This window comes from Rhinopithecus bieti, unplaced genomic scaffold (genome assembly GCF_001698545.2).
Source record: "Rhinopithecus bieti isolate Rb0 unplaced genomic scaffold, ASM169854v2 scaffold_50877, whole genome shotgun sequence".
NCBI lineage: Eukaryota > Metazoa > Chordata > Mammalia > Primates > Cercopithecidae > Rhinopithecus > Rhinopithecus bieti.
In genome coordinates, this window is record NW_016821745.1 from 3119620 (window position 1) to 3140912 (window position 21293).

The 21293-nt window shown below is 37.3% G+C and overlaps 1 protein-coding gene across 1 annotated transcript in view; it reads right to left on the minus strand.

The window, feature by feature from the left end:
- The window catches only part of DPP6 (dipeptidyl peptidase like 6), a 423259-nt gene that overhangs the window by 350629 nt on the left and 51337 nt on the right, over nucleotides 1–21293 (minus strand). Inside the window, exon 3 of the mRNA XM_017860556.1 lies at nucleotides 4883–4977. Within this exon, the coding sequence (XP_017716045.1) occupies nucleotides 4883–4977 (95 nt within the window). The remainder of the gene's footprint in view (nucleotides 1–4882; nucleotides 4978–21293) is intronic.

Here is a 21293-nt window from a genome sequence, read left to right on the forward strand (position 1 = left end):
AGGGAGGGAGGGAGGGAGGGAGGGAGAAAAGGAGGGAGGGAGGGAGAAAAGGAGGGAGGGAGGGAAAGAGAAAAGAAGTCAGTGTCCTGCTTAGAAGAGAAAAATTCATGAGAACTTTAGGAACCAGGCAACCATTGGCCGAATGTCCAAAGATCCAATTTTGGACCATGAGATATATTTGCGATGGTTCATTTTTTTAGGAAAAAAAAAACAACAACAAGATACATAATAGAACAAAGGCCATTTTATAAGATGTGCTAACTTGTTGAAAAAGAGTCTTATAAGGAGCATAAAAAATAAAATGACATTGACATCTAAAATTGTTTTCTAAAGGGTAAAGTGTAATGTCCCGGAATTTCTGCGACATCAAACACGTAATTCAAGTAAAAGTGAGCTTAGGTTTGATTGTTCATTGATGTTTAGAATTCTGAGAGTGCCTCTTGCTGTAATTACCACCTCTGGATGCCTCTGTCTCCCTCTGGATGCAGGCTACACCCAGCTTCATGAGGGATCGACCTCAAAACTAAAGTGGCATGGATTCCACTGTCTGCTGCTGCTGCCTGGACCCATGCAGCCACCCACATGCGGCAGCATCCTTGTCATGCTCCTCTGGACTTGGTCATCCTCTGTATCTTCCTTCATAGAACCACGCCACTCCTCCTGCCTGGGCCTTGAGCCCGGCCCAGGCTCTCTGGTCTAGCCTAACGCTCTGGAATCCACATGTGGCCTACACCCACGTTCCAGCTGTTACATCTATAGTTCAGTCCTATGATGCTCCTGAGGGATAAGACTGGACATTCAGACCTTGTGCAACTGGCTGGGGTCCTGTTGTTCCTGAGCAGAGCACAAGGCCAATGCTGGGAGGTAGATCTGAAGCTCAAAGTCACAACCCTAGCAGAGCACAATGCCAAGGCTGGAAGGTAGATCTCAAGTTCGAAGTCATGACTCTAGTGCTGAATGCCCCTCCACACCTCTCACTCACGTGGATGTTTCTGGAAAACTGCTCAACTCTATTGATTTGTTACTCTAGAGCAGTCATTCATAAAACACATAGCAATGGACCACCTACTATGTGCAGGTCATGGTGCTGAGCATTATGTGGGAGACGAAATTAAATCCCAAACAGAACCTGCTCCAGTGAGCTTAGAACGGGGCCGCAGTCTGGAGAGCTGAGGAGAGCTACTTCAGAGATGATGTGCTTGTGCTTTGGGGACAACTGTGCCTTTATTTGATTCATTTTCTGTGGAAATGTAGACAAACACTTCAAAAATTTCAAAAGAGGAAATGGATCAAGACATTTTGATAAATGTTTTCTAAAACTCAATTCTTAGCTACCATCAAATATGATATGCTATCAAATAATAACGATCAGGAAATAGCCTACTAAATATATATATACACGTATGTATATACACATATATATACATACATATACATATAAAACAAAAGAATGCCCCCCAAATTGTGAACCATAATATAATCATCATAGAATTTTAAATGTATACACATACAGAGACTCTTTATTTTTGAGATGGAGTCTCACTCTGTTGCCCAGGCTGGAGTGCAGTAGAACAATCTCGACTCACTGCAACCTCCAACTCTCAGGTTCCCAAGTAGCTGGGATTACAGGCATGCTCCACCATGCCCGGCTAACTTTTTAATTTTTAGTAGAGATAGCGTTTCACCACATTGGTCACACTGGTCTCGAACTCCTGCCTTCAAGTGATCCGCCCACCTCGGCCTCCCAAAGTGCTGGAATTACAGGCATGAACCACTGCACCTGGCCTGAACTCAACAATATAAAGTGTTTGTGGTATTGTGAAATATTTCATGATTTCTACCATTTAGAAGCACAATAAAGGATGATTGAATTAGTACATTTAGTCAAAAGAAATTGTTTGGGGGAAGGCAGGGTGAAATACCTCCATGTAAATACAGAACTTAGCACAAGTTCTGAATTTGCTTAATCACCAGCGATCTTAAAAGCTTTCCTGCTGGATTGACATAATGTTTGCAGTGATTTGCAGGCCCTTTCATCTACTTGTCCCATGTAAGAGCCAATCACAGTAAGCACAGGAGCAAAGGAGAAGCTGGAGGCAAACAGGCTTTGGTACCTTGCCGTGACCAGTTATGATGAGGATCTGTTTTTACTGGGTGGGGAAAGAGAATGAGGTTATTAGAGGCTAAGGTTGTAGGGGATATTTTAAAATTCTGCTGACCACATAATTTACCAATTCCTTTCATTTCTCAACTTGTTTAAGGCCGTTTTATAGACCAACTTAAAAATTACAGTTGGTCTCAGATTGCTTTTTATCATTTATACAAGCTCACAGCTTCTGGAATTCAAATGAGAAGAAAACACCTGATCAGTCACCAGGAAGGGAAGAGAACAGAATATGGAAGAGCTACTGCTCCCCATTCCCAGTCCAACGTCCTCCTTTGGGCTGTGGATGATCCTCCAAGCTCTGGCCCCTGTGGAACACCAGGCTTCACCTTCTCAGCACTTGCTCATGAAAACATACAGAGCATACACATATTCCATTGCTGGATCTCACAGAGTACCCACATTCTGGGCTGGCAGAAGAAATCAGCTTTAATTTGGAGATAGAGCAATTGAGGCATGATAATTTTAAATGACTAAGTGGCTCTGTGGAAACTAAATCTAGATTAAATTAAATGAGAATGCAGACTGCTAAATGACACGTTTTTTGTTTTCTTTATTTTGAGTCTGTTGACAAGAACATTTAAATGTAGCTTTGAGAAAGGAATAATGAACCCATTAGGCTGTACACATTTGGTGTTTAATAAATGTTTATAAAATGAATGGAAAAATGACACTTTAAGAAAAAAAAAAAGGATTGCATTACATAGAATAAGCCAGGGAATTTGTGAGATGAGGACTTTTCTTTACCCATGGTGGTTTCGGAAGTCACCTTATTAAAGGGGACTTGGCTAAAATAACTTCGGTTAAAATATATGATCTGTCACAAGATATTGATTTTAGAACAAGAAGGCGGCTCACATTCATGTATTTCATTGCTAAGTGCTGCTGTTTTGTACAACACTCTGCCTTGACTAAACTGACATCCTCACAGGAAATAATAACATTCTGACATTAAAATGCACTCATGCTCAGCAACAGTCTGATCATTTTATCCTCTCTATTAATATTAGAAAACCATTTCTGCAACGTTAGTATTTCTAAGTGAGTTGAATCAGGCTCTCTTAAGGGAATAATTCTACCAAAGATGATTTTTTAATGCAAAAATGCAGGCACATGCATTTGTCCTAGGTCCTACTTTGCAGAATGCTATTTCATTCAATAAAGTGATGGTTTTTGGAACTACACCATCATCCAACAGCGCGAGGCCTTCCTTACACCTGCAGTCTATGTTAAGGACAGCATCCATCTAATATTAATCTCAGCAAACCTTTTAATAAAAGGTATCTTTATGCAAAAGAAAAGAAACGACAGTATTTAACTAGCAAGTTACATGCTCTTTAGGAGGGAGAAGAAGGCAGCATAGCATTTCTGTGGGTCTGGGGATGGGGTGGGGTCAAGATGAAGCCATTCTTCCTTCTCCCTGGGATGCAGGCTTCTGGGACCCCGCCTGAATGCTCCCTCAGCCATCAGTGAGCTGCGAGACTCGAAAGCTCATGCTCTAAGTCTGGGCTCAGTATCCTTATCTGTAAAACCAGGGAACTGATTGATTTTTTTTTTTACAACCTTCTGTAATCCCGGATTATAGGATTCTAGGATTTCTGTGTTTCTGATTCATACCAGAGCCCTGTTATGATTGCTCTAACTCAGGATTCACAGCCTGTTTCAATTCTTGGTTTTTAACATAGATTTAACCTTAGTTCCATCCTTCGATTTCCCCAGTGTCTCAAACAAGAAAAGAATCAACTGCTTAGAGTTGGAGATTTATTTATTCTAATAAGGGTCTGAACATTTTGTAAACAAACAAAATGTTAATTCTCTTTAAATTGATTTTGATATATAACTTCTGTCAATGTTTCTAATACATATCTTTAACCACACATGAACATCAAATCTTAATGCCATTTACATCTTTGGGGTCAAATACAGTGGCTCAGGCCTATAATCCTGGCACTTTGGGAGGCCAAGACAGGAGGATTACGTGAGTACAGGGGTTCAAGACCAGCCTGGGCAACATAGTGAGATGCTATATCAACAAACAAAACCGAAATCAATTAGCTGGGCATGGTGGCACATGCCTGTAGTACCAGCTACTTAGGAGGCTGAGGTGGGAGGATTGCCTGAGCTTGGGAGGTCAAGGCTGCAATGAGCCATGATTGCACCACTTCACTCCAGCGTGGGCAAAGGAGCGAGATCCTGTCTCAAAAAATACACATATATTTGGGAAAACAAGTTCTCCCAAATTATAAAGCAGTGGCATTCATATTGACTCAGTATTTGCTTTAATGCATAAGCATCACTTATTATAATTAGGGTAAATACAGTCACAGTACCTAAGTTAATACTTCCTGTGCATGTAGAGATGAGCTTTTTTTAAACGGGATTGAGCAAATTCTCCTGAAGTATTCTACATGCATTATTGCAATTGTTCTGTAAATGTGTAAAAGCCTTAGGACTTTATCTTTTAATTATATATGATATGCAACACTTGTTCCCAACACCTGCAGAGAAATTTCCCGGACACTGAAAAACAGTGCTTTTATCTTATTAAATTAGTGTGGTTTCAATTTCACATTATCTTTGGTTGCTCAGCCTGCAGTATTACAAGTTTATTGCTTCTCCTTAGCTATGCGAAAAGTTGAAACCAAAAGTCATTTTCTGCTTTATTGACTTGCAGGAAGAAAAACCGAAATTATCCTGGTCATTAAAGAGAGTACTTACAATTTTTTTGCCTTCTATTAAGACAGTAGAAGTATTTGTTTCAACATTCCACAGTCGCACTGTTCCTTTCTGTTCTCTGTAGATGAATTCTGTATCTGTAAGAGAGGAAGTAGAAAAAAACCACGTGAAACATCAAAGAACTCCCCTCAGCTTTTGACAAATGCTTATGTAAAGTAAAATCACTAGTTTTGAAAAAAAAAAAGATAGGCTCCCACTCATCAAAGGGCCCTTTCAATATGGTACAATACACCTAAATTTTCTTAATCCAACCTCACGTGATGCTTCTCTCCTACTTCACACACTGACATAGAAAGCACAGGCGCGCACACACAGAAAACTTTTGGAACAGTTAGAATGTTCTTGGGCAGGACACAAAGAGCAGATTAAGAAAGCAGCTATTCCAAGCGGCCAAAGACAACTGCTAGTAAGGGACTAATTTCCTATATCCAACTTTGGAGTAAATCTGTATGCAGAATGCCTGCGGCCCATAGCCACATCCTGCAAAACGTGCTTTCATCTGCTCCACGAGCTCCCCTAGGTGCTCTTGCTTGGAGGAGTTAGCTGCTCTGCTGCCGTGAATACCTTTGAATCTAAACATCTCATAGATGCTGAGTCTGGCCTCTTGTATATGAACAACCAAGATTTTAAATTTAGAAAATTAGGAAAAACGCTTACTCAAAATAGTGTGCATATGGACATGTACATATATATCTCCTGTGAATGAAAGGGTATATTTCTAATGTACTCCCCAAAATCAATGAGATAAAAACACTCCAACAGGAAAAAAAAAAATAGGCAAAATAAATACACCAAGAAATGTTATAAAACAAAAATAGTAAGTAAGCACATGAATAGACTCTTAAAGTCATTAACACTCTGATGATGCAAAATAAAATCAGAGATAGGTACCATTTTGCAGCCACTACCTTAGAAGACAGTAAGAAAATTTCATATGGGAAAATTACTTCCTGAAATGTAGGGTTATAGGTTGAGAGGCAGGGACCACAGTGGGGAGAAGGAAAACACTATCTTTCTGAGTGAAGGCAGTAACCTTGAGCCAGTTTGATGGTAAAGGCATTTCACATATAATAGTTGATGACTGAAAAACATGATGCAGACTGGATTAATTCAAAAGCAGAGTTGTTATAATTTAAGTATGTGTAGATTTTATGAGGAAAATGAAAGTCTATCACTATAATGAAAATTTCATCATCAACATGGACCTAGATCAATCTATTTTACGAATTATGTAAATTACATCCAAAGATTCAGTACTAAAGTTAACAGATGTTTAGGTGAAATTGTTTTCATTTATTTTCCTGGTAATACTTTCATGAACAAATCAAATAAGTCAATTTTTTTCTGTTTCTTAAGCAAACACACCAAGGTGCATCTATCGAATGAGCTCTCTCCCATTACTAGCACTCACATACTCACATGGAAACCTCTGCAATCATTTCAGTGAAGTTACCCTCATATAGCAAATTTTAGAATTTTTTTTAGAAAGCACTTAAGCTTGTTAGTTATATAAGTTGCAAAAAAGGTTACTACTTAATTTGATTGTCACCTTATCTCCCTTTGTTCACTAGCTTTTACTTTGAATGAATTTCTAAATATCAACTTTGGCTTCAGTGGATGAAGATTTACTGCCTTTGACCCCCGCTCAGGAGTTCCAAGTTCTCTGCTTTTACCCCACCCCCACATTACTGATCACAGTGAAACATAATGATTGTTTAAGAGTGTGCAGTGGGGAGCTGAACAATGAGAACACAGAGAAGGGAACAACATACACTGGGGCCTGTTGCAGGGGGGCAGGAGGAGGGAGAACATCAGGAAATAGCTAATGCATGCAGGGCTTAATACCTAGGTGATGAGTTGATAGGTGCAGCAAACCACCATGCACACGTTTACCTATGTTACAAACCTGCACATCCCGCACATGTATCCCGGAACTTAAAATAAAATAAATACATATATAAAAAAGATTATGCCATACTACATTTGAGGTACATAAAACCTGCTTATTTCAATGGAAACCAATGAGACCATTTCAGAATTAGAACATATGATTGCTTTTCTTTCTCCTGAATTTTATCATTCCAGTACTTTTAACAGTTCTATCACATGTTTATGTATCTTTAAATACTATGTTGTTTAGTTTTCTTTGCATTTGAGCTTAATAAGGTGATATTTACTGTGTTCCTCAGTAATTTATATTATATCATATTTCTAAGGTGAATATAATAGTTCATACTGTCTTGGCTCTTAGTTCTTACTGATGTACATGACTCAAGTGTATATTACAATGGATACCAGTCATTCCTAGTTTAATCGCTATTACAAATCATTCTACTAGGAATATTCTTCTTTACATCTTTTGGTACAAATGTACAAGGCTTTTGCTTCTCCTCTCCTCTCCTTTCCTTTCTTTTCTTTTTTCTTTTTTTTTTTTGACGAAGTTCCACTCTTGTTGCCCAGGCTGGAGTGCAATGGCACGATCTCGGCTCACTGCAACCTCTGCCTCCCGGGTTCAAGTGATTCTCTCACCTCAGCCTTCCCAGTAGTTGGGATTACAGGCTTGCACCATCACGCTGAGCTAGTTTTTGTATTTTCAGTAGAGACAGGGTTTCGCCTGGGTTATGGAAATTCTTAACCTTGCAAGTTATTTTCAAAAGTGGTTATGGCACTTTAACAGGCACCAATAGTGAATGAGTTCTCATAACTCACCTCCTCTCTAAAACTTGCTATTTTCAAACTTCTTACTATCTTCCAATACAGTGGGTGCAAAAAATGGTGTCTCTGATTTTATTTTGCATCATCAGAGTGTTAATCACTTTAAAAGTCTCTTCATGTGCTTATTACTATTTTTGTCTTATTTTATAAAATTCATTGGTTTATTTATTTTGCCTACTTTTTTCTGTTGGAATGTTTTATCTAATTGATTTATAAGAGATTTTATACATCCCATATGAAATATTCATTAGTTTTATGTGTTGAAAGTGCATTTTATTAGTTGTGGTTTTCATTTTATATATAAAATATTTTGATAAACAGAAATTACTAATGTAGTAAAAAATGTTTACCCTTTGTGTTTGATATGACATAAATAATAAATACTTTCCCATTACAAGGTCATAGTAATATTCTCCTATATTTTTTCTGAAACATTTTTTACTTTTCCTTTAAAAAATAAAGGCTTAATTCACTGGAAAATGACGTGAATGTATGGTGTGAGGTAGGAATCTAATTTTCTGTGTTTATATCTATAGCTATTTGTTCTAGTACAATTTGAGAAGGTCATTATTCGCTCTGTAAGATGTGATGTCATCAATAACATTTCAGCAACAATATCTGCAGTCTTGGGTCATATGGGACTTTCTTATGTGTTCACTGATGAGTTGGCTCATTCCTGCATCGATACTACACTGTGAAATTATGTACCTTTGTAGCACATCTTGCTATCTGGAAGTTTTCCCATATGATTTTCCTTCACGAAGGGTTTGGTGTTCCTTAGGATTTTGCTGTTTATTATATGTGTTACATTCAGCCTACTAAACTAGTAAAGAATTCTCCCGGGAAACTGACTGAAATTTCATTCAGTTGAAAGTTCCATTTGGAGGAAATTGGACACCTTTACAACACTGAGTCTTCCTTCTGTGTACTTTGTCTGCCTTTCTGTTTATTTAGTTTTTTTTTTTTTTAGCATCTTTCCATGAGTTTTTATATTTATCCATTGACAAAAATAACACAAAACATAACCTATCTAGAAATGAATCCACAAAGGATGTGAAAGACCTCTATGCCCCTTTATTGTGGATCATCTATTTCATCAGTAGCCCCAGGCAACAAGTGATCTGTTGTGTTCATTAGCTAGGTTTGCCTCTCCTAGAATTTCTTACAAATAGAATCACACATTACACAGTCTTTTGTGTTTCTCTCCTTTAACTCATCATAATGATTTTGAGATTTATCCATGTTATTCCATGTATTAATGTTTCATTCCTTTATACTGCAAAAGAGTAGTCTAGAGGGCTGATAGACCTCAATCTTTATGCATTCAAATTCATGCATTGGTGAGAATTTAGACTGCTGCCAGGTTGTAGCTATTATATTGTTGGGTCATATGGTATATGTTTGCACTTAACTTTATGGGAAACTGTTTCTACCATCAATTGTGTAAGAGTCACATGCACACCATTTTTTCGCTATCAGTTGGCAAAATCAGTCTTTTAAACATTAGCCACTCTAGCAGGTGTGTAGTGGTATCTCAATGATAAATAGTAATAATGAACATTTTTTCATGTGATTATGGGTCATTTGCAGGTTTTTTGCAAAGTATCTTCGAAAATTTTGTCCATTTTTTTATTTTTTTTTTTACAATTTATTACTGAGTCCTTTAAACATTCTGGATATGAGTCTTTGTCTGAAATGTAGTTTTTAAAATTCTTTACCAGGGTGTGGCTTTCCTTATTATTCTCCCAATTAATTTTTTAAACACCAGGGCCTGTTGGGGGGTGGGGGGCTAGGGGAGGGTTAGCATTAGGAGAAATACCTAATGTAGGTGACGGTTGATGGGTGCAGCAAACCACCATGGCATGTGCATACCTTATACCTATGTAACAAGACTGCACATTCTGCACACGTACCCCAGAATTTAAAGTATAATAATAAAAAACTATTTCTAAAGTGAATGAAATCTCTTTTATTGTATTTTTCTTTTATGATTCATGTTTTAGTATTCTGAGAAATTTTGCCTACCTCAATGTTACAAAGATTTTATTTTATGTTTTCTTTTAGAACTCTAATAATTTTAGCTTTTTCATTTAGGGTCTACAATCAAATTTTAGTTATCTTTTAGACAGTATATGTGACAAGCAGCAATGTTCCTTTCTTTTCAGTCACACAACTCATTTGTTATTCAGGTATGTTGTTGAAAAGATTGTCTTTTTCCCACTGAATTACTTCTGCTTTTTTTTTTTTTGTCAAAATGAATTGAAAATATATGTGTAGATTTCTTTTTCTGGACTTTCTATCCCATTCCATTTATCTGTGTCTATTCTTAATGCCAATGCCACATTGTGTTGATTACTGTAACTTTAGAGTAAGTCTTGAAATCAAGTAGTATAAGACCTCAAACTTTGTTTTACTTTTTCAAAATTGTGTTGGAAAGTTTAGGTCCTTTGTATTTCAATATAATTTTTTAAATTATCTTGTTGATTTTATCAAACAAGCATTTGGAATTAGGATTGGTATTACATTGAATCTATAGTTCAATTTGAGAACAGCCATTTTAAAAATATTGCTTATTCCAGTCCAAGAACACAGTATATATCTCTACTTGTTTACATCTTTCTTAGTTTCATTTTGGAAGTTTAGTAGTTTTCATGTACAGATTTTGAATTTCTTCTTAATAATTTAATCCCAAAATTTTCCAATATTTTTTCATTATTATAAATGGTATTACTATTTAATTTCATTATTTGTTAGTTTGTAATGTATAAAAATAAAATTAATTTTGTCTATTGATTTTGTTCTCACTTATAAGTGAGAAAGCTTACAGCACCACCAATTGCTACTTTTCATGTGCAATATATCTAGTGCTTTGCGTTTAAAATATACCACTAATCTCATTTTTCTGTGTACTTACGCAATTCTTCAAGCTGAAAATATTACAGAAATGGAAAAAATTGCATTGGTAGCTAGGACTAGGAAGATGGTTTCTTTTTTGTTTTCAAACTGATATAAGAATAACAAATTATTTTTCTAACTCTCTCAATAATAAGAGTTAAATATACCATATGCACATGTAAGAAAACCATGTATATGGCTGGGTTGGGTTTATCATTTGTTTGTTTGTTTTCTAAGTGTCTCCTTTAAATATACCATATGCACATGTAAGAAAACCACGTATATGGCTGGGTTGGGTTTATCATTTGTTTGTTTGTTTTCTAAGTGTCTCCTTTAAATATACCATATGCACATGTAAGAAAACCACGTATATGGCTGGGTTGGGTTTATCATTTGTTTGTTTGTTTTCTAAGTGTCTCCTCTGTCTTGTTTCTCTCTCATTATTTGGCTTTCATTTTATTGTTTAAGTATCTTGAGAATTTTAATTTTCCTATTTTAGTTGCATTCCTTTGCATTAGCTTTTTTTACGGTTGTCTTAGAAGTTATATACCATTAAATTTCCAAAGTCCAAAAGCAGTTAACAATGTACCACTTCTTACAAACTATAGAAACCTGCTAAGCTTTCAGGTCCATGTCCACTCCCATGCAGTTACAGTTGTTATATGTATTACATCAACATATTTTACATATTACAGAAGACAACGTTATAGTTTTAGTTTATGACACAATATGGTTTATAAAGAAATTAAAATTAAAAAGTCAAAAAGAAAACAATGTCTTTTGCATTTATCCACAATTGACCATTTCTGATTTTTTTATTCTTTATCAAGATTTGAGTTTCCATCATATATCATTTTCCTCCATGATGAAATTCCCTTAGGATTTCTTTTTGTATGGGTCTGCTGGAAAAACACATTATTTTATATTTGTTTTATCTGAAAATATCTTCATTTCACCTTTATTCTTGAAGAATATTTTCTGGGAATATAGATTTCCAGTTTATAGGGTTTTTTGTTTTGTTTTTTGCCTTTCAGCATATTGAAACTCTCTTCCACTCTCTTCTGGCCACCACGGTTTTTAATGAGAAGTCAACCATTAATTGAATTATTTCCCAGAATGTATTATTTTTCTTTTGGTGCCTTTAAAATTTAGTTGCTACCTTTGGCTTTTGAAGTTGACTGTTACGTGCTTTTATTCTTTTGGTCTCTTTTTCTTCCTTCAACTTTTATTTTAAATTCTTGGGTACATGTGCAGGATGTGCAGGTTTGTTACATAGATAAATGTGGTTTGCAGCACAGATCAACCCATCACCTAGGTATAAAGGTGGTTTGCTGCACAGATCGACCCATCACCTAGGTATAAAGCTCAACATCCATTAGCTATTCTTCCTGACGTTCTCCCTCCCACAACCTCTCCCCTCAATATTCCCCAGTGTGTGTTGTTCCCTGCAATGTGTCCATTTGTTCACATTGTTCAGTTCCCACTTATAAGTGAGAACATGCGGTGTTTGGTTTTCTGTTCCTGCGTTAGTTTGCTGAGGATAACGGCTTCCAGCTCCATCCATGTCCCTGAAGAAAACATGATCTTGTTCGTTTTTGTGACTGCATAGTATTCCATAGTGTATATGTACCATCTTTTCTTTGTCCAGTCTATCATTGATGGACATTTGGGTTGATTCCATGCCATTGCTATTGCGAACAGTACTGCAATGAATATATATGTGTATACATCTTTATAATAGAAATATTTATATTCCTCTGGGTGTATACCCAATAATGGGACTGCAAGGTTAAATGGTATTTCTGCTTCTAGATCTTGAGGAATTGCCACACTATCTTCCACAATAGTTGAAGTAATTTACATTCCCACCAACGGTGTAAAAGTGCTACATTTTCTCTGCAATCTTGCCAACATCTGTTGTTTCTTGACTTTATTTTTTTCTTTAAGTTCTGGGATAACTGGCATAAGATGGCATCTCATTGTGGTTTTGATTTGCATTTCTCTAACGATGTGATGTGCTTTAGATTGAGCTGCTTTGTGTTTATTTTGTTTGATGTTCACTAAGCATCTTGTATTTGCCAAGGTATGTCTTTCATCACATTTTTTAGCTGTTAATTTGACAAACAGTTTTTCTACTTCTTTATCAATTTTCTCTCCTAGTATTGTAATTACACATAAATTGGGAGTTGGATATCACCTCACAGGTCTCTGATGCTCTGTTCATTAAAAACAAATTTTCTCTCTGCTTATTTTGAATAATTTCCTTTTTGTTTTCCTGAGACAGAGTCTCACTCTGTCACTCAGGCTGAGTGCAGTGGTATGATCTCTGCTCACCGCAGCCTCTGCCTCCCAAGTTCAAGCGATTCTCCTGCCTTAGCCTCCTGAGTAGCTGGGCCCACAGATATGTGCCACCACACCCAGCTAATTTTTGTATTTTTAGTAGAGATAGGGTTTCACCATGTTGGCTAGGCTAATCTCAAGTGATCCACCTGCCTTGGCCTCCCAAAGTGCTGGGATTATAGTCGTGAGCCACCACTCCCGGCCTCACCTTGGATATTGATCTATCATTTAATCTTTCCTAAGTCATGGTAATTAAATTATCAAGTCCATCAGTAAATTTTTTAATTTTAGAATTTGTATTCTTCTATTTGTAAGTCCCCATTTGGTTCCTTTATGTTGTCTGCTGAGATTTTCCATTTCTCTGCTGAGATTTTCATTCACTGAAAAACAGGCTTATGTTAATTCGTTGAGGACAGCTGTAACAGCTTTCAAAAACTCTTTGTCAGTCCCAGAAATCTGTTCCATTTCCAGGTGAAACTATTAACCTCCTTTCATGTTGAGCATGTGCTCCCTTTCATGTTGAGCATGTGCTCCATCTTCTTGGTGATTTGCATGTATATATACTAATTTCTGGACATTCTGGGTTTTAATATTATTTCCCAATAAATGTTATTTCCTTTGCTCTAGCAGGCAATTTTCTCTGCTAGGCTTACACCACTAACTTTGTTTCTTGGGTAGCAGCTTTATTGTTAGTGAAGATGTTTAACCTCTTTAGCTGACCTGCCTTGATTCCCTTCCACAGATATGATTCACAGGTCATTCTGCAATGTGGGAAGGCAGTGACTGGGGATCCCCTCTTTGAATTATTTCCTAACTTGCCCATTCTTCCTCTCGAAGCCTTCTCAAATCACCTGTCTTCTTCATTTCCAAGGTTTCTGCCTTGGTTCTGATTGTCATCACCTTCACCATAGACTACTCCAGCAGTCTCCTAATGGGTCTCTCTCCTTATTTCCATTCTCTATGCAGACAAAGCCATCTCTCTCTTTTAAAACTCCTTTTTATCCCTTTGGCAGAAACTATTTTGGTCAAGTTTCTTAGCCTGACATTTAAGGTCCTTCCCATTCTGGCCTTGGCTCCTCTTCCCATTTGAATGCCCATCACCCCAACAAAGCATCCTGAGCACCACCATGTCTCCCAGTCCTCTGCACTCCCTCACACTGCTCCCTGACCTGTAATGTCCTCCCACTATGGCCAGGTACGATCTTCCTGGGATCTGCATAAAGGCCAACTCCCTTGTACAGTTTTCATGCCTTTTCCAGGCAGGATTCATCTCTCTCTTCTTTCAGTCCACACTTCATTCATCCTATTTTTTACTCATCACAGCATGACAGAGTTATTTGTTTGTTATAACTCTCTGTCTTCTGCACTAGAGTACATGATTCTCCAGAGAAGAGGCCACACCTTCCTGATTTTCTATCTCTAATACCTAGCATAATGACTGGTACCAAGTTAGATGCTAAATATATGTATAATGAATTGAGCCAATTAATACTATCACCAGACTGATTCACCAAATATCCACCTTACATACAAAACAATGACCAGAACCACTAGTGTAAGAGTAACTGCTCTCGAATGAGGAGGGCATGACACAGGTGGAGTAAGGACAGAGGCATAGGCATGGTGTTTCTTTTTTGTCAAATTATACTTTTGTGCCTCTTCATGAGATTCAATTATCATTATTTTATCCTTATCATTGCAAAGCAATAAGATGTTACACAGGGGAGTGTACAGTGCATTTTAATGCTATACGGACAGGGAGATAAAGTTGAAAAGCCACGCTCAATGGGAGTTCTAAGAAACATACAATGTCAGATTCCTAGGAGAAAATTTCCCAAAGGAAAGCTTACAGCACCACCAATTGCTACTTTTCATGTGCAATATATCTAGTGCTTTGCGTTTAAAATATACCACTAATCTCATTTTTCTGTGTACTTATGCAATTCTTCAAGCTGAAAATATTACAGAAATGGAAAAAATTGCATTGGTAGCTAGGACTAGGAAGATGGTTTCTTTTTTGTTTTCAAACTGATATAAGAATAACAAATTATTTTTCTAACTCTCTCAATAATAAGATAAAATTCCAGTTATTTACTCATAGTATCATATATCAGCTGATTTTATATGTTGTTTACTTTTGCTTGACAATAATGCATTTTTAAAAAGGTTTTCAAAGGCCATGCATATGTTAAAAATTTAAATAATGTTATGGCATCTTATGGTACTGTAGTTTCATTAACAATTGAGCTAACAGATCTCATTACTAAGTGTAATTTGTATATGCTGTTTGGTTTTGGAGAGTACATTAATCCCTGATTGTATAAATATCACAAAGGATCCTTACATAGTAATAGATTTTAATTTCTGAAACAAAGAGCATACACAATGAATGTAGTAATTTTTTCTCATATCATCTTTCAATTTTAAATAACTAGTAACAGAAAGTGTTCTATTGCTTATTTTATTTCTATCTATAATTTACTTGCATTTATGTATGTTCTGATAACAAAAGCATACAATAAACACATATCTTAAGACAGTCAACATCAATATTATGGTCATAAAATATTAATGTGTAATCTCTAGTACCCACATTGCAGTCTAGAAATACCATTTCCCACAAAACAAAACCCAGATTCTCTCTGTAAATGGCTAATTCCAGGTCTGTGACAGGCAATATCTGAGCCCAAAGGTCAAAATTTATTAGGACCATGCCAAAACGACTCAGAAGCCATCTTGGAGAGCCTCCCACTGGCCAAGAATAGAACATTTGGAGCATTGATAAAACTAATAACTGCGAAAGATTAAAGCTCATCAACTATGCATAAGTTCTTGAACTTAAAATGATACTTAAAAAACAAACAGATTTGGAGGCTTATTTACTATTCTTTCTACTTTTGTTTAACATTTTCTATTTACAGTTCAAGAATTTTAAAAACATCATGCACCTATAATGTAAATAAAGGTCTGTTGTACCAGTCTTTCATTTCATCCCTTTCGGGCTTCTGCCATAATTTGTTTATAGAATTAACCTGATATTTTGGTTGCAGGCTATTCGTGACTGTGTTTTCACCAGGTTTCTCCAATAATCACTGGACCACAAGCTCCAATTCTGAACATTTTCCCTGCAAAGTCAGGAGCTGGGAGCCTATGAACTCACAGCAGCCAAATGAAGGTCTTCAGTCCAGATGTAGATACACTGCCTCTCATGAGAGTGATTTTTCCTTTGGCTCTTAAACAGTAAGGTGTGTATGGCAAGTTATAAGAAGAGTCAAAAATGATTAGAAAGCTGACATTAATTCCTACTGCCAGTTTCTTTTAGGAAATATGAGTGAAATGCAAATATTTTAGTTGAACCATATTTATAATCTAGAACCATACTGCTAATATGTAGCCTCTAGCCACATGCTTCCATTAATATTAAAACTAATTAAAATTAAATAACATTAAAAATTTAGCTCCTCATTTGTACTAGACACATTTCAAGTTCTCAGTAACCACATATAGCTGGTAGGTACTGTGTTGGATGCTGTGGGTATAGAATATTTCCAATACTGCCAAAAGTTCTTCTGGACAGCACTGTCTACAAGGTTGTATTACGTGAGTATGTTTCATTTGGAATGTCGTACTTTACACCACAGCCTATCTTTCACCTGGAAAAATCACCCTTCTCAGGCCATGGCTATCGAAGAGAACACCAAAGAATGTCCTTGAAGGTGGTGAGCAGACCTGCAGACCTTCCTCTTGCCAATAATGTCTTCATTCTTAAAGATGATGAAGACAACCGTTGTGGGACAAAATAGGAAATCTTTAAATAGTTAAACACAAATTCCAGAATAACCCAAATGTCACAAGACCTTAAAAAAGAATGCAGGCTTATATTGTACCAGGAGCCTCAGTAATCCTCATCAGAATCAATGGATTAAAAAGTAGGCGTTCGAATGCCATGGAAATGCCAAAGGCACTTCTGGTTTTTAGGTTTTGTTAAAACTCATGATATTTTTTAAAAGTACCCAACATGATAACTACATCCTTTTCTTTGGGATTACGAGAACTGCACACAGCCCTTTAGCATATCAAGGCAATACTACACATAGAGAGGGTGAGGAAATGTAAAAGAAATTACCTGCATTCTGCTTAAAGGAGATCAGTAACTCATTTGCATGAGAATATGCTTAGAAAAGGTAGGGGTTTCCAAAAAGAGAAATAATGGGTACGAGAAGCAACACTCAAAAAACAAACAAACAAACAAACAAAACCAACAAAACAAAATGTAAATATTTTATCCATTAAAAAAATATTTACAACGTATGGGATACTCTGCTAGATATTTGGTATGCACCATGTGTTAGCCACATTCCCTGACTTTAATGAAACTTATCATCAGACAACAGTTACTGCATACTAGCTGTAGTAACATTCCGTGTCAATCACAGCACTGTGCTCTCAGACATAATTCCAAGTACATAAATAACTCTGTTAATGTTATTAGGAGCTAAGATTTTCTGTAGAAGAGGAAAGAGATCCACATTTTTAATCATGGACATTCAGACCAGGTGCAGTGGTTCATGCCTGTCGTCCCAGCACTTTGGGAGGCCAAGGCAGGAGAAGAGCTTGAGCCCAGGAGTTTGAGAGCCTGAAAAATTAGATGGGCAACATAGCCAGACTCCGTCTCTTCAAAAAAATAATTTAAAAGTTAGCTGGGCATGGTAGTATTTGCCTGTAGTCCCAGATACTCAAGAGGCTGAAGTGGAAGATTTCTTGAGCTCAGGAGTTTGAGGCTGCAGTGAGCTATGATTGCGCCACTGCACTCCAGCCTGGGTAACAGAGTGAGACCCTGTCTTTAAAAAACAAAAGGAAATTCAGTTAAAATTTAAAGCTCTGTGATGTTGAATTAGCATCAGAAATATCAATAGGAACCAATGTTTCTTTATTGTTCAAAACAATAAATGCTAGTCTTGCCCATGAAAATGGGCTAGAAGCATGATTATCCCAGACACCCAGATTTTTGTCTCTAAGTACCATTCTCCCTAAAATGAGCCAGGGATCCTTGAAAAAAAAATGGATGTTTCCAGGTCTGAGGCACACAAAGTATATTATAAATCTAAAATACATTACTGGCCAGAAAGCAAAGTCCAGTCTGGGAGACAAGTGACTGAGAAGGACATGTCAATAAGACCATGGTAGATTACAAAATGGCTCCAATTCTTCACCCCACCCTTTTCCATCTAATTTTTCAGGGCCTTTTCTCGTGACTCTAGGCTCAGACACAGGACTAGAATTGGGCAATGGAATATCAGTAAATAGAAGAGGGCTGGCGCTTAAAAAGCTCTTGCACAGTGGATTTGCTCTCTCGGGTTCTGCTATTGCCGTGAGACAAACATGCCTGGCCTAGTGTCCTGGCCCAGGAGAAGGATTGAAGGCATGAAGAACGAACTGAGTTGGTCCAGTCATCCAAGAAGAGGCCACTCCAGATCAGCCAACATCCAGCTGGGTGTCTGGCCATGTAAGCAAATCAGCCATGAGATACGCGGAGTTCCCTAACCACCACCTGCCAACAGCCAGGTTTGTGAAAATGACGTATTCTATGTGTTCTGGAAGGTTGTTGGTTGCTTATTACACAGCACTCTGTGGCATTAGGTTACTGATACAAGCACAGAAGAACCAGCCGGAGGGGCTCTCTGTGGTCAAAGTTAGGACAATCTGAACACCAAAAGAATAATGTTATCAGTGACGAAGACACAGTGAATACATTTTAAAACGCAGGAGTCCACAGTGATAGCCACAAAGCATTAAAGAAAACAAAACTGTTTATTTTCCATAGCTGAACATAACTATGATCCCAACTTCTTAATCTGAAAACTAATAATTGAAAACAATTAAGGGTTCAGCTGCCCGCTTTGCTGGTATTTCAGGTACACCAAAGAGCCTGTTTACGAAGGAGAGCTCCGCCTTTCAGAAGACCGTCAACTGGTAAGTGTAGAAGGGGTGCTTAATTTAGAACATCACCAGTTTGCAGCCCCTGTTGTAAAACTCGGTGCAGGATCATCGATGGATGCTAACCTCTTTTGGAGAAAAGTTAGTGGGATATTATCCCACAGAAAATATGCAATTCTCAATGGGAAAAACATGTTTAAAATAGAGAAATTTGGTGGTCCCCTCTTTTGCCCATTAATCTCCCCTTCGAATCACCAGTCGTGGGACAAGTGGACATTAGAGATAAACATGTGAAATCACCTCACAAGAAAGCAATCAGTCAAGTCCAGAATGGAGGAGAGCATACAATACAACTGGCCTAATCCAGGTGTATTGGGAAATAGTATATATCACAGAAAAAAGAGGAGCCATTCTACCATTAAGAGAAATTTAAAAGACATAATCAAGTACAATTATAATTTTTGATTTGATCCAGGCTTAAAGAAAACAAAAGTTAAAGAAAATATTTTGAGACTGGATAAGGATATCTGAATATGGCCTGGGAATGTAATAATATTTGGGGATTATGGTCATTTTTGTCAGATATGATGATGTTCCTGTGGATGTATGGGAAGATATACTTTGGAGATGAATGTTTTAGTATTCGGGGATGAAAGAAAATGATAGTATAATTTATGTTTACATATTTCCAGCAAAAAAAGAACTGATGGAGGACACAAAAATGGCCAAGGCATTGAAATTAATTGGTATTTGTACTGGTAATATAGGTGCTCACTGAAATATGTTTTCTACTTTTCTGTGGAGAGTACGGTACAGAGTAAGACTCTGTCTCAAAAGAAAGAAAGAAAGAAAGAAAGAAAGAAAGAAAGAAAGAAAGAAAGAAAGAAAGAAAGAAAGAAAAGAATGAGTTAGAAAGACCACAGTAATGTTTTCCTTCCTCCTTTCAAGAAAACATTTAAAATATTTCATTAAAAATGAAGCAGAAAATAAAACAACATAATCCCTGATTTCCAGGAATGTACGATAGGGTTGGAGCACCAATTGGTGCCTAGTACAGGCACCGACTGGGAATGACTCAGTCGGTGAGGAGCAGTCACTCAGAAGAGCCTAGCTGCTTCTCCCTGGATGATCAGGATGGCGATCCCCCCCACCGCACCCTCCAGAGCTGGGTTATGTGGGGACGTCGGGTGAGGGTAGAATTGAGAAAGACTGAACTGTGAGCATCTAACCTCGTGTTTAGGTAAAACAAGTACAGGAAATGGGAGATACCGAAGGTGGGAAGCCAGGGGTGCACACGCCCATAACACCCACTGATGGGACAGATGAAGACAGTTCAGGGAGCTCCTGAGCGGACGCTGCTGGGAAGCTCTACAGCAGGGGTGCAGTTTAGTACATAGGGTTAGGCCCGGAGGAGACAGAGTTCCAATTTTTTTTGTTTTTAATTTTAGGTGTCTGGGTTTTCTTCTTTCTGGTTTACATCACAAAAATTGTCAGAGGAAGGCAATGTGGGCTCAAAAGAGGTACAATGGTTTCTTTCAAAAGAGCAAGTTTTCTAATGATATTCCTTTCCATTCTAAATACAAACAGCATTCAGCAACCCTGCCAGTAAGGGCTTAACCCAGGCGGTACAGCCTTGACATTTGTGAGACGTGCTCCTGAAACCTGGGGAATTCCCAGCTTCTCTAGGACTCTAAGTGAGATGTGAACGTTAGAATTGCTGGCTGGTTAGTTAGCTCCCTCTGGCTCAAGGGCCTCTCGCAGGCCTCTTGATTCCAACTTACACTGGCAACTTTAACATACGTGGCAGGATAACCTGACTGGGAGGTTCACTACATCTGATTTTCCTGCAGGATCTTGAGAATAAGAATGAGTTAGAAAGACCACAGTAATGGCTTCCTTCCCCCTTTCAAGAATGCAGCCAGGTACTGTATTTTGTAAGTCTGAGGGTATTAAGAGGCATTTGCTTTAGAAAACCTACACCTTGGAAACAAAGGTGGAGAACTGTCTGGGGCTGAAATGGGTAAGTGTATGTGGATAGACAAAGAGGTAGGTTATTAAATTCTGTGAACTTCAAACTATGGTAAAATGATACCACAATGTCTATTTTTACAATGTCAGTAATGACATAGACAAGTACTTTCAAAAAATAATAATCACAGCTTGGAAATCACTTGGGAAGTAGCTACATTTCAAAGATGATTATAGTGGTTTCAATTTCACTTAATTTTTAATCATAAGATCTGAGACTGCCCAATTTGTCTTTGATTAATGCACTGCCCAAATAGCTTTTAAAATCTTTTACATTTCCATTATTTTCCATTCAATTTGTATGTGCCTCGACAGAGTCCTGTTTAGACTTTTAAACAGCTTGTTACACTGATACCCCAGTAAAACAAGACAGCCCCTCTTTCTGTATTTATTATTGTCAATCACCTGCTAAATGGTTAAGGAAAAAAACAATTTATTTGTAGAATTAGGATTTGTTTTTGCAAATTACTTTTTCACT